This window comes from Diaporthe citri (genome assembly GCF_014595645.1).
Source record: "Diaporthe citri strain NFHF-8-4 chromosome Unknown scaffold_1, whole genome shotgun sequence".
Taxonomy (NCBI): Eukaryota; Fungi; Ascomycota; class Sordariomycetes; order Diaporthales; family Diaporthaceae; genus Diaporthe; species Diaporthe citri.
Window position 1 is genome coordinate 7421900 of NW_025064846.1, and position 13522 is coordinate 7435421.

General features: G+C 40.7%; 4 protein-coding genes across 4 annotated transcripts; all 4 read right to left on the reverse strand.

The window, feature by feature from the left end:
• Positions 1–6591: 6591 nt before the first annotated feature.
• On the reverse strand, positions 6592–8123 carry INS49_001969 (uncharacterized protein; the record flags this gene model as incomplete). Its single annotated transcript, XM_043162788.1, has 3 exons — positions 6592–7149; positions 7245–7332; positions 7402–8123. The coding sequence occupies 3 exons, from the start codon at positions 8121–8123 to the stop codon at positions 6592–6594; spliced, it is 1368 nt and encodes a 455-aa protein (XP_043031294.1).
• Positions 8124–8665: 542 nt separating this feature from the next.
• On the reverse strand, positions 8666–10733 carry INS49_001970 (uncharacterized protein; the record flags this gene model as incomplete). Its single annotated transcript, XM_043162789.1, has 5 exons — positions 8666–9478; positions 9562–9827; positions 9885–10044; positions 10105–10136; positions 10670–10733. The coding sequence occupies 5 exons, from the start codon at positions 10731–10733 to the stop codon at positions 8666–8668; spliced, it is 1335 nt and encodes a 444-aa protein (XP_043031295.1).
• A 496-nt stretch (positions 10734–11229) lies between these two features.
• On the reverse strand, positions 11230–12561 carry INS49_001971 (uncharacterized protein; the record flags this gene model as incomplete). Its single annotated transcript, XM_043162790.1, has 1 exon — positions 11230–12561. One exon carries the CDS (start codon positions 12559–12561, stop codon positions 11230–11232), a length of 1332 nt encoding a protein of 443 aa, XP_043031296.1.
• Positions 12562–12655: 94 nt separating this feature from the next.
• INS49_001972 (uncharacterized protein) lies at positions 12656–13454 on the reverse strand (the record flags this gene model as incomplete). Its single annotated transcript, XM_043162791.1, has 3 exons — positions 12656–13081; positions 13177–13319; positions 13382–13454. The coding sequence occupies 3 exons, from the start codon at positions 13452–13454 to the stop codon at positions 12656–12658; spliced, it is 642 nt and encodes a 213-aa protein (XP_043031297.1).
• Positions 13455–13522: the final 68 nt, after the last annotated feature.

The window sequence follows — 13522 nt, forward strand, 5'->3', positions numbered from 1 at the left end:
TTATAATTAATATTAATAAATTATTTTAGCTAATAATATTGCTTATTATATTTATTATATTATTATTATTTCTTATTATTTTAATAAAATGATAATAAGGGTATGTTTAATTTAGGAAAGAAAGTAGTAAAAAGGGAAAATAGGTAGTATTAAGGGAAAATAAAGAAGTTAAGAGTTATTTTTATAACTTAGTTATTAAGAAGTAAATTAATTTCTTTCTTTATATTTATTTATATAATAAAATATAAGTAAATATATTATTAATAAGAATAAATATTAATTTAATTCTTTTAATTATAATTATTAAATTAAGAAGTTATTATTAAGGTTATTTAAGGCGTAATAAATATATATATATTAAGAGTAAAGGAGTTTGCTATGGTTTTTTATTATAATAATTACTTTTTTATATATTAAGTATTATTATTATTATAAACTATATTATATAAATTTATAATATTAATAATATTAATTAATATAATTAAAAGGTTATTTTTTAAGCCTTATTAATTTATAATTGCTCTTGTAATTATTAATTAATATTAGCTAAGTTATGTATTATAATATAATGTTTAATTAATATAGTGATTAATTATTATTAATTATGAAAGGAAGTAAGGTAAAAGGCTTAATTATGCTAGCTATTTTATATGCAGCGTTAGGGCTGCTGCTTGCTGGGCATTTTAATGGGCCAAAGCTGCTTAGTTTTAAATAGTCCTTTATATAAATAATACCCATTATTCCCATATAAAGCTTAAATTATAATATATTCTTCTTTTCCAGGTCCCTATAATAAGCCTTAAAGAGCAGCTATATAATAAAAAATAAAGGATATTATAATTTAATTATAAATTAAATATTATTCTTTGCCTAGCTACTTAATTATACTTTGGTGCCTTTTAAATATATTAAAGGCTTAACTTATTTTTTATAATTAACGCGCTTTTAGCCTTTATAATTTAATATATTAACTAAAGCAAGTTAATAAAAAATAATTATTTAAGTATAAGTTAATAATTAAATTAATAACATTTTTATAATTCTTTAATTTAAGCCTTTTATATAAGCTTTTTTACTTAAAATCTTAAAATTATAAATTTATTATATAATTTGTAATTAATTAATGCTTAATTATAAGTAATTTATTTTATTAATGGGAAATTCTTAAATTTTAAGCATTTTATAATATTAAATTAGCTAATATATAATTAATTTACTTTAAATTTAAATTAATATTAAGCTAATAAATTTTAAGCCTTACCTTATAAAAAAAATTTATACCCCCTTAAATAAACTCCTCCCCCTTATTAACCTTAATTAATAAAAGTTATACCTTTATTTTTTTATAATAATTAAAATAATTATATTTATAATAACTAAGCTAATTATATATAAAATACTTAATTTTACTTATTAAGATTATTATAATATTAATGTTTATTACTTTGCTATTTTAAGGTTAAGTATTATTTTTTCTTATTATAATGCTAAAAATATCCTTATATTATTATAAGGTAAAGTAAAAGGCTTTAAATATATTTAACTATTTTTTATAATTAAGCTAAGCTTTTATTATAAAGGTTAAGTTATTAGCTATTAATAATATTTTATATTTATTTAGCTAATTTTAAGTTTTTATTATATAAGTTAATTAATTAAACTAAGTAAAAATTTTTATTACCCCCTTTTTATAACGTTGCTATAATATAATTAAGCTAAGCTTAATATGCCTTTGCTTAAAAGGGTTCTTAAGCATAAAGCAAATCTTTTTTAAAAAGCTTTTTAGCTGCTCTTTAAATATTTTTATAAAATTAATATAAGGTAAAAATTAATTGCGGAAAATTCCTAGTTAAATAAATATATAAAAGAATTAAGCTTTTTTAGCGTTAATTACTTCCTTATTTATTATAAACTTAGCCCTTATTTTTATTAGCTAAGTTATTAAATATTCTTAAGATAAGAATTTTTTAAAATAAAAAAGGGCTTAATAAGCTATTATTATTCTTTTTAAGTCTTGCTATATTAAGTTTTATATAATTATATTATAGGTTTATAATATAAAAGGACTTTAAATATATATTATAAGCTAACCTTAAGTTATTTACTATAAGGTACTTAAATAAGGTTTATATTTAAAGTGCAAAGGAAGAAATCCGCTTTTTATTTATATTTACGCCAAAGCTTATTCTTATAAAGCTAAAGCCTGCTGATTAATTATAATGAGCAAAGCCTAAACTATAATATTATTATAATTTTATGTATTAAGGTAATTATAAGTTATATTATAGCTTTTAATTCTTTTAAGGGGTTAGGGGTTAAGTTATAATATATTATATTTATTAAGGGGTATGCTTTATATATTTAATAATATGCTTAAGGGTTTAACTAACATCCTTATGGAAAATATATATATAATGCCTTTTATTATAAGAAAGCTTTTTGGCATGGTGATAATATGCTTAGCGTTAAGCAAAAGGGCTGGCGGTAATAATAAAGCGCTTAAAGAGGTAGTAAATGCGTGATATATATAATATATAAAGTAATAAATGGAGATTTATTGTGGCTAATAAGGTTGGTATTAATAGTAAGTAATAATAATAATAACTTATTAGCTATATTTAAGCGATTTATATACTTAAGGTATCTTTTATATGGAAAGTGCTAGAAAAGTAATATGGTTGCAATAAGGGGGTTAAATATAACGATACGAGGGCATTTAACATTTGGGACCCCTGAGGAGGTGTAGATATACACATTGCCTTCCATTTAGAAATATAGCAACCCTGTCCTTCAATGCTTCTCAGGCTCTTGTATTAAAGCAAGACGCACGTGTCTGTGTGTGAAAATATTGTACATCTTATTATTGAATATATGTCGTGATGTATATAAGGATATTACAACCATGTGAAATATGTTGCATGGAATGGACATAATTACTGGTATCCACATAGCCATATTCAAGGCGTTGACTTCCGTCCGAGTATCTAACTCCAGAAACAATGTACAGTCATGAGCGAAGATATTGCGAATTTCCTTTTAATTCCGCCCCATATCTATAGGTCCATGAATAACCAGAATGCGGCACGCGGAGTTATTCATGAAGGCTATTAACGTATTAGCTGTAGTTCATTGTGGTGTTAACATGCGTGGCATCTCATTTAGGTATGTTCGAGCCACTATTTTGCCCTTATTGAAACCCATGGGAAGCCAGTTGCACGCCAAGGTGTGATTTAGTATGATGTTCGAAAAGAGACCCAAAATATGCTCAATACGACGCTCCAGTCCAGTCACTCAGTCCAGTCACTATGTTCATCACCTAGAGCTTCTTGGGCTCTCTTGGCCACAATCGTCTGAGAAGTGCACATGATGGTGGCCACTATCCGGCGCCGTTAGCCGGTCAAGCGCCGTCGTAAGTCAGGGTCTGCACATTCGGCCCACCCCCTGATTCGGCCCACCAAAACGGTCCTCCTCGCCACATCACCCCTTTAATTAAAGTCACTCTAAATCATCATTACTACCCATAACAATGCATTCCTTTATATCTATGGTATTTTTAAAAGTATTTATTTTTATTAAGTTATCCTTAATTATGCCGGCATTAATTTATACCCTATATATATACTTAATTTTAATAAATATAAAGTTTAAGCTTATTTTAACCTTCCCTTTTTTTTTAAAGTATTATAGCTATTAATTTATCTTTAAGAACTTAATTTTCTTATAAAAGCATTATTAATTATTAATCTTTCTTATTATATTCTTTTTAAATCTTTTTAAAGAGTAATTATTAAGTTATAATTAAGTATTTTTATAAATTATAATTAGCAAAAGCAACTTATATTTCTTAAAATGCTTTAAAGATTAAAAAAACCTTTTTTTATAGCTTAATAAGTATTAAAGTAATTAATTTAAGTTTTTTAATTCTTATAACGTTATTAAAAATAAGTATAAATATTATTTTATTAAAGTTTTTAAATATAATTATATTTATTAATAGTTTAGCTATATTAATTAGCTATAAATTAATTTCTTATTACTTAAAAAGTATATACTTTTTTTTAAATATTATAAATCTTACCTTTTAATAATAATAAAGGAATAATTGCTTTTTAATATAAGTATTATTAATATAAAAGTTTAAAAAACTTACTTTTTTTTTATATATTATCTTAAGGTTAGAAAATATTCTTAAATTAAGAAGTTATAATATATATAAGGTATATATATATAAATAAAAATAATAAATCTTATATAAAAAGCATTTTTATATAAATTTTAAAGTATAATAGCTTTTATACTTATTTATTATTAATAAATATTATTCTTTAAGGGCATTTAACTTTATTTAAGAAATAAAGATTTTTTTTTATAGCTATTTAAGTATTATAGCGTTATTTATTTAGCTATTTAGCATTATTATAAACTTTTAATTTTTATAACCCTTAAGGGTTTTAAATTATTATTATTAAATTAACTTTCTTTTAAAAATAATAAGGAAAGGGTATAATTTGCTTATTATAGAAATGCACTTAAGGAAAGAGGTTTATATATATAACTTATAGCTTTTTTAAGTAATAATCTTTCTTTTTTTAAGTTTTAAAATAATGCTATTCTTCCCCTTATTCTTAGCTATACTTTCTTTATTAATATTATAATAATTTTTTAAGTAAATATTTATAATTATTAATAGCTAAAAGAGGTTAAATTACTTTTTAATTATACTTATTTTTATTTTATTTACTTAACTTAAAGTTATTTAATAGCTTTATATACTTTAAATCTTAAGATTTTTAATAAGAAAAGCCCTTAGCTAATGCTTACTAAAAAATAGTTAATATTTTTAAAAAGTAGCTATTTAAGCTATAAAAAACCTTATTTTAAAATATATTATTAATAACCTTAATATTACTTAATTAATTACTTAATTAAATAAGTATATTTCTTAAGTTTATAATAACCTTATTTAAGATTTTAAGGTATTTAAATAGCTTTAAGCATTATAATAATAATTATAAAGTATAATTCTTAAGATGCCTTAATATAAGGAGGCCTTTTAAATATTGGCGCTAACCTAGATCGCCTTAAGTGCTATACTTACGTCTTCTTCTATATATGGCTTTATAATTAATGGATGATAATATATTAAAAGTTTAAAGAGAAGAGAAAATTCCGTCGTAAAGAAAATGCGTGATATATGATAGGGTAGACTTAACGTACACGCGGGTGTGGAGTGGGCCGAATCAGGGGGTGGGCCGAATGTGCAGACCCTGACTTATCTTTGGAAGGGGCGTGGCTATGAGGGATTCCATATCCATAAGGCGCTTGAGATGGAGCCGACGTGTGTGTGTCACCAGGCCGATTGTTATAGCTGTGATTTTCGTGATCTACTGGAAGCGACCTCGAGCTATGTATCGAGTCTAGGCTATGGCGACGGTGGTGATGTGTGCGATTCTCGAGATTGTGCCCACTGTAAGCAGAGTGGCGCTCATTGTTGCGAGAATGTTCAGCTTGGTTGTCATATGCAGAAGAGCCGTGATGCTCGTGTTGGTGCCGCCCATTTTCCTCAAGTGTGCCCCGCGAGTGATGGCGCCGTGTACGCTCCCCACTGTGACCGTGATGGTGTTCATGGTGGTCTTGGTGCTCTCGCTGCATCATCTTGAGAGCACTAGCAGCCACAGCTGCACTTAGGCCGGCTTTGATGAGGTGACTGCCCTGGTGCTGCTGGCTTGTCGTTAATTTGACGGCCTCGTTGCCTGCCAGAGCGGCTGCAGTAAGCCCGATGGCAAGGTCAATATCTTCACCAAGGCTGAAGTCTGCAATGCGAGGCAGAGAGCGCTGTGCGGGGCGTGATGGCTTCATGGAGTTCCGGGTTTTGGCTGACGCATCCAATCCTTGATAGGTCTTTCTTATGCAACACACGTATACTTTTATTTGGGAATTCAATTCCGACAAATTCAAGTTGAGAACCACATGCAGGTAAAAAGCCGCTACAAACACGTTCTCGCAAATACAACTTATATTGTGCGAAAAAGCACAGCCGTCAATCACATCATTTGTCAGCGCCAACATGACGATCATGGGAACCACAGAGGCTTTCCTCGAGCCTGTGTTTTCGCGTCCGGTTTGTCAGCTCCCGAAAGGCGTAACTCCGAGCAAAGGATACCCATGCTTCAAGGCATTTACCAGCGTCCCTCTTCTGGATTGGTAGCATAGAAGATTGACTGTGAAGAAAGGCGTGCTGGGATGGGATTGAGAACAATGCAACCACGGAAATCTTTCGATGCACGATCGACTGCGGTCCGTTTAATAAGCGGCGAGCCCGATAATTACTCATCGCTGGAGATTGGACGCGCTTAAAAATCTCTTCGGGCCAACTTCCTTGGGGTCATGCTGCATGGAGAAGAGCACGACCGGTACGCACCCATTTATCGGAGAAGCCGAGTATTCCAATGCGCTTTCGTGGAGCACAATTGGGGACCACTGTCGAGGCTTCAATTGACGAAGCGTTTATTCTAGGAAGTCGCCGCGGCATGACCTCCTGTGCTGTCCAAAGCTGAACTGATTGTGTTCCGAGCGACGGCACTCCTGAGTTTATCCCAATCGCTGTCGGCTTAGCTCCATCGCCACATCAGCAGTTGCGCCGTCAAAGAAATCGTTCATAACAACCACAAGGTCATTGTTACCACAAGCACGCAGCGCGTTTCCCTTCACCCACGGTAGTGTCTTGCTGTCGCATATGGGCTTAGTAGCCAATAGACAGCTTGTAGAGGCGCCTGCTTCGAGGACACTGTAGACCACGGCCTTTGGTATATTTGAGGCTGTTGCCTGGCACTGGATGTTGATGAAGCCACGCCCCCCGCAGCATTCCGGGTGCAGTACGGCGCCGAAGCCCTCGACGATGCTATCGCCGTTGAGCGTGGCGTTGCCCGCGTCCGTATAGGTGGACATCGAGTCAACGTCCCGGAGCATGATCAGCCTGCGCCGATCGCGACGCAAATCACCAATTGTTCTGTTCCGCAGATCATCCAAGTTCCCGGCAATCACATGTTGCTGATGCCCCTCGAATTGACGCAGGGCAGCCTGTATGTGTTCGTTCTGCTGCTCGTCATTTGGACGCTCACAGTCACCGGGGACGCCATCCCATCGAAGCTATTACATTGAGCAGTCAGCAGCATGTCCTATTGGTCTGATATGGCATGTGCCGTTGACGGGTCTGAGTGGCCTGTACCATGAAATGGCCTTACCTGAACAACGATAATCTCGGTTGGATGTTCGACCAGGAACCGGACGACCTCTGTTAGGAACTCATCATAAGCCATTCCGGGAATTGCACTGTGTTGAAAGTACAGTCTGTCAGGCAGATGTTGCCTAACCTGGTGATGACAATGAGCAGGCCGAAACTCGAAGTATCTAGCCCCCAGCGCGAGCATGATCGGCAGAGGATCCTTCTGCGTGATTGCGAGACTCGAAACGATGTTCGGCGCTATGAGAGACACAGCCGGTCCTGAGAGCTTGTCGGCAAGCTCTGCCAACACTTGCGTGTACTTCTCCTCGTTTGCGACGAGGGTCCGGACCACTGCGCCGCCAGCATGCTTGAGGATTGTCGCACAGTTCTGCATGCTATTCATCCCCACGTCATGGGCCGCAGGGAGGACGAGCCGCCGGAATGGCTGGTCTCTCTGAGGCGATCCAATTGGCGCCACCTGCCCTAGCCAGTCTGAATAATCAGGCGTGACCGTGATGTAGCACTGGTGACGGTTGGGCAGGATATCATGGCCGTGGCCTGATTCGTAAAAGCCATAAGAGACGATGATCCTGGGTTCCGGGTGTATAACTGAGTGCGTGTTTGCGATAGTTGTCATAGTTCCCTGACCGACGCTGCCCGTGAGAGCGTTCACCTCGACCCATTGCTCCGTGACCGGCCTACCCTCATGCAGGACTTTGAAGACGAAGCGACCAGTCTTATCGAAGAAATTGTCGATCTTGCTGGACTCGACCTCGAGGTCCCCGTTCCAGAACTGGTGCAGCTGGTCCTTGACGACAGTCTGACCTGGGACTGAAAGCTCGATAGAGCATCCCCCCGCTGCGATGTAGGTGTAGACCTGGACGCCTTTGCTCGGCATACTGATTCGTTTTTGCTGCTGACGCGTTGTGTGCGAGTGCCAGATATCGTGAGTAGTCTTTGCTGGAGCTTTCGATGATGGAGGGGAAGTTTGCTCAGGGCTCAGCCGACGTCAGCCACAGAAATAAACCGGTCAAGGGACGGGACGGGATGAGTTTGTCTTGGCCTTTGCATGGCTGAGGGGGCGAAGCTGTCTTGGACCAAGGTCAATCCCTGTGAAAGGGTTCGGGTTGGAAGCCTCACTGGATCCTGCCGAAGAGGAGCACTTGCATTGGAATAGCAGTTGAGAAGGAAAATGAAATCTCAACATGGATGGAGTCTCGACCTCGTCAAATAGATCAAGGTCATCCTGCTTCAGACCCGGGCTTATTGAATATGCACGAGCCCGTATCGACAATTAGTGTTTGGAAACCGGCCAGACAAGGCGGACGGGACAATTTATTATACGATAGACATTGAAAAACATTACATAGCCAAGCTAAAGAATACAAATTATTTCATAGGGCCAATCTTCTGTCCCCTTAATCTCGTGTGTTACTCGTCCTACAAAAATACCAGCGCAGCCACTGCTAGAATACTTCCAATCCATCCACCCTCAATGACATTCTGCGTACCAGCAGCAAGCACAACCTGCGGCAGAGAGGACTCGGATTGCGGGTTCTGTGATGGGCTCGTGGCCTTTGTGGCATTGCCTGCAGTCGCGTTCGATCCGGTTCTGGTGCCGATAACACAACGGCTTGCAAGTTCCTGATCAGTGAAATTTCCAGCTGAGCCCTTTGGTGTTAAAGTCAAGTTGTAGTCGAGAGGCGAGAAGCCCCCGGCGGACCAGGCGGTATACCCTATGTAAGCTTCCGTGTTCGAATTGATGAAGGCAAGTTCGTTGCAGAGGTCCGTAATACACTGGGCAAAGTCAGTCCCGAATACTTGGACAGCAAGGTGATGAAGGCCGCCTACTGAAGTGGTATTGCCTCCGCCAGTCTCGCTGAGTATGGCTTTACGGCCATTGGCGACTAAGAAGCGCGCAAGAGGTGTGAAGGTATCTTGCACATGGTCTGAAACACACTCGAGATGCGTTCCACTCCCGTCTGAGTCCAGGTATTTGTGCACATCAAATATGAGACTTGCATTTGACCCGTCCAAGTTGTGAACCCGACTTAGGTTCCCCGCAGATCCATTGCTGACGAATGTTTGAGCTCCGGTGAAGTCAGTGCCCGGCAGGAGAATCATTTGCTGGGTAGCACCCGCCGTTCGAATAGCAGTGACGGCTGCTTGTACCGTGTCGGCCCACAGAGCGAGATCTGGAATATCGTGAGGCTCGTTCATCACGCCAAATATGACTCTGGATTCATTTTTATACTGCCAGAACCAGGCGTCAGTACCTGAGTAATGCTCACCACTGGATATGGGCATGCAATTGATCCTCGGGAGTATATACATACCATGCTGGCAATTTGTGACCACAAGCTCGCGAATTGTTCATTCGTTGGTCCTCCCTGGCCGATGACCTGCCCTTCAAAGCGCGCATAGTTGTGAATATCAATGATACAGTAGGACCCCGTTGCGAGACATCCTTGGACGAGCTCATTGTACTGCGCCGTATTGTTCTGGTCCAGCTGTCCGTCCGATGTCGCTAAGGCGCCGGCCGAAACGTTGACAGCACTGCCGTTAAGATTGTTGCTATTGATCATGAATTGCCACGTAGTCGCTGCGCCATGGGATTAGCCTACGAGCTTAGACGGCGTGGAGGTTGGAAAATATTCACGCAATCTGAAAGTGTTCAGCCCCTCTTGGACGAAGTGCTGCATCTGGGCTGCGCCATCGCTATTGCCCTTGCCTATGGCCAGCACAGGGCCAAAGGCACTGCTGAGATTGTGCTTTCCCTGTATATCAGAGCCAAAATCGAAGCCGGCGATGTTGAGACCCTAATTAAAATGCTAGCGTCAGCCACACACAGCAGTCACCGGCAGACATTGTGGACCTACCGCGAAGGGTGATGCGGCGAAGGATACAGCAACTTGCAGAAGGAGGATTAGCAAATACATGATGGTGGCTGGTCGTATTCAGATAGGTGTATATACACGGCGTCTGGCGACGAAGATGGAACCGTTGATGGTCAACTCTAAGGAGATTTCGCTGCCGACGTCAGTATATGTGGAAGCGTGACTACTGCTAAATGACTGCATGTCTGCATGAACCAACATTATGAGCCGAAAAGTGTGTCACAAATGCCAGCAAATTATTTGCAGATCCAAGCTCGGCCCGGGTAGAGCTTGACCCATGAGGCTAAAGAAGCAATTCGCCCTTGGGAGCCCAGCACGGTGCAGAACCAGAGAAACAGAACGGAACGTAAAAGTCTTGGCCAATGCACACCCGATGATTGTGCACGGAGACTTCGGCAGAAGATCATGGGAAGGTTATGGGACGAACATGAAACCTTCAAAGTCGGAGATTGTTAGAGCTTTGAGTTCCAACCGAAGAAGGACCCGAGTTCGCATCGGCGCAACCCTTGTTCATCTGATTCCACACCACCTAAGCTTTTATACGTACTCGGATGATTGTAGGGTGCAGCCAAGGTTCCGTCATGAGACAGTTGTGCACGAATAAAAGTCATTTGTGAACGGACTCTCGGTGTGGCCAGGCACAACGACCTCCGATGATGAAATCCAATCATGTCAGGTTCGTAAGTGTCTCCCGATGAAAAAGTGTCAAAAGTCCCTAGGGATATCTCGAGAAATTTTAGCTATGACGAGTTCTTTCCATGTTTACTCTGCTTGTTACCAGTTGACGAACTTGTAGGCTGCCCGCCCCGTCCCCCCCCCCCCCCCAAATCCCATATGATGAATTACCTAGATTCTACACGTGAACCATGGGAATGCAAATCTCCTTGATTACTACATCAATATTCAATCGAAAGGGTATATTATAATTTTACGACTCTACTTTCACATTTCCTATCCAGTCTCTCCGCCATGGCTTCGACTGGTGGCTTATGCATATTCCATGCTTCCGACGAAAGCCTCGGTGACGAAAATAGAGTCGCCACTGCGAGTCTTCAACTTCGTTCGTATATGTAACGGTCCATATTCCCAGCGTTAATTTTCCGTTGCCTACTTCTCCGTGGGTGTGACGTCTCCAGGAGATTCTTTCTCCCCAAGTTCTTTCGCCTGCTTCGCTTCGTCATGGTCGCTCTTCTCTCCCTGGCCTTCAATCGAATGTTGGATTCTACCTGGATGGTAGTTGCCGGAGATGTCGCGAATGATGCACTTGGTAGTTTCTGCAAGCGTCTTGCGTCCTTCGTATATTGGAAACAAGCCAACAGCGAAGAGGGAGCAGAAGATCCATATAATACCCACAACCACCCAGCCGGTGAAGAACTGTTTGCTAAAGATATAGCCGCTGCCATACATGGGCATCGGCCAGAGGATAAGGAAGGCAAGAGTCAAGACCACGGTCATTGTTTTGCTGATCTTGCCCGCCCTTGACAGCTTCTTCTGCTCTGCATCGAACTCGGCTGAAGTTTCGACATGGCCACCGGGAATGTTTTCAAGGTCAAGGTGAGCCGCGACAGCCAAGTCGTGGTCATCCCCTTGTCTAATGAGCATCATTGATTTCCAGTCGTAATGCTGCAGTCCAAACGCAAGGGTCAAGATGGGTATAATCACAGCAGGCGAAAGCAGTGCGACCACGTTCCCGGCCAACATTGGGTTGTTGGATCCTGTGCACAATACTCCCAAATCGCCGCACTCCTTCTTGGCTGTAACCAGCCAGGCGATGAGGGCAAAGGTGAGGCCAAGGATGGGAGATAGAGAAGCAGCCCATTTGTTCTGGCCAGACCAGGTGAGAGTAAGCGTCGCGGGTAGGACGGCGGCTGAGATGATGACCCCCATCATTAGGTAGAGGTATCCCATAGAGATGCCTGCATAGTGGAGCCCGACGGAGAAGCTGGCAATAAAGACGGCATAGCTGACAACGATGCAGTGGCTCATCCAGATCAAGCGCTTCCCGCTGGCTTCCGGCTTGAAGTAGGTTCGATACAGGTCATATGTAAAGATGGAGGAGACGGCGATAAGTTGAGATGACGTCGCCGAAGTCACAGCCATGAAGACAATAAGTAGAGTGGCAACTGCGCCGCCTTTTCCCAGCAGGGCGACTGCTGCGTAGGGAAGTACCAGCCCAGATGATACGTCTGCCTCACTCATGCGGTCAGGGTAAGTTGGGAATCGCGGGTTTGACTCGAGTGCTAAAGCAGATAGGCCCATTGTTGTGGCGGTCAGCCAAGGAATCGCGAACCAAGACAGCCCGCCGAGGATATAGCCAGGCAATGCGTGGACGGGAGAGGCGGCGATGGCCTTGTTGTAATAGCCGTTGTCGAGGAACACAGTACCGAAGTTTCCGACAATATTGATAACGAAAAAGATCGCACCCTCCTTGGATCGCATAGTGAGATATGACCCATCCTTGTTGCCATCGACAGGGTGGTCCAAGGCGGCCGAGACTAGAAGATCGTAAACGGCGCTCGGCGAGCCCAACACATCAGAAGATGCATAGGCGGTAAGGGCGAAGACGATAATTGACCAGCAGGATGAAGGTGTGGATCCAATCGGTCAGGATAGTCGCCTTGAGGCCGCCAACGAGCGTATATGCCACCACACCGACAGGCAACAAGTAGATTGCTGCAACTGTATGCATACCCGTCAATGCATTGACCGTCGCGCTGCCGCCGACAATGAGCATAAGAGAGACCAGGATATTGGTCACGAGGCCAAATACCATGAAGACAACGTGTGGAATGGTGCCGTAGCGGGCCTTGATAACCTCGAGAAAGGTGTGCGCGTTGGGGGCTCTCCGCTTCAACTCAATCGCGAGCGTTGCAAAAAGGAGGATCTGAACAGTGGCGCCTGAGGCGTACCAGAAGGGACCAGATACACCGTACCGGTAACACACGCCGGTGGATTGCAGCTATCCTCCAAGTCAGCAGCTGTATGGCTACTACCTAGGTAGTACGCCGTGCCTGACTGACAGTGACTGTGGGTATTTCGGGCTGGGGCACATACAAGGGTCGCTGCCCATGTCCACGATGAGACCACAGCAGATCCAACCAGGCCCGACTTCACGGTCCTACCAGCGGTGTTGAACATCTCAGATGTCTGCAGCTCGCTGTTATATCGTCTCAGAATGAATGTGACGAGTATCATGCCTGTCATGGTCAGCACTCGTTCCTGTCTTGGACCCCTTGAGCTGGCTGTTGAGCAGACATACCTGCGGCAAACAGGGCGCCCAGGCCAATGACAATGCCATAGCCGACGCTCTGATCCAAAGCAGCATTCACCATCTTGTCGTTGCGGAGGGTACCTCCAGTGAAGAATTACAGGCCGAGTCTCTTCCAGTAACTTTGCGGCG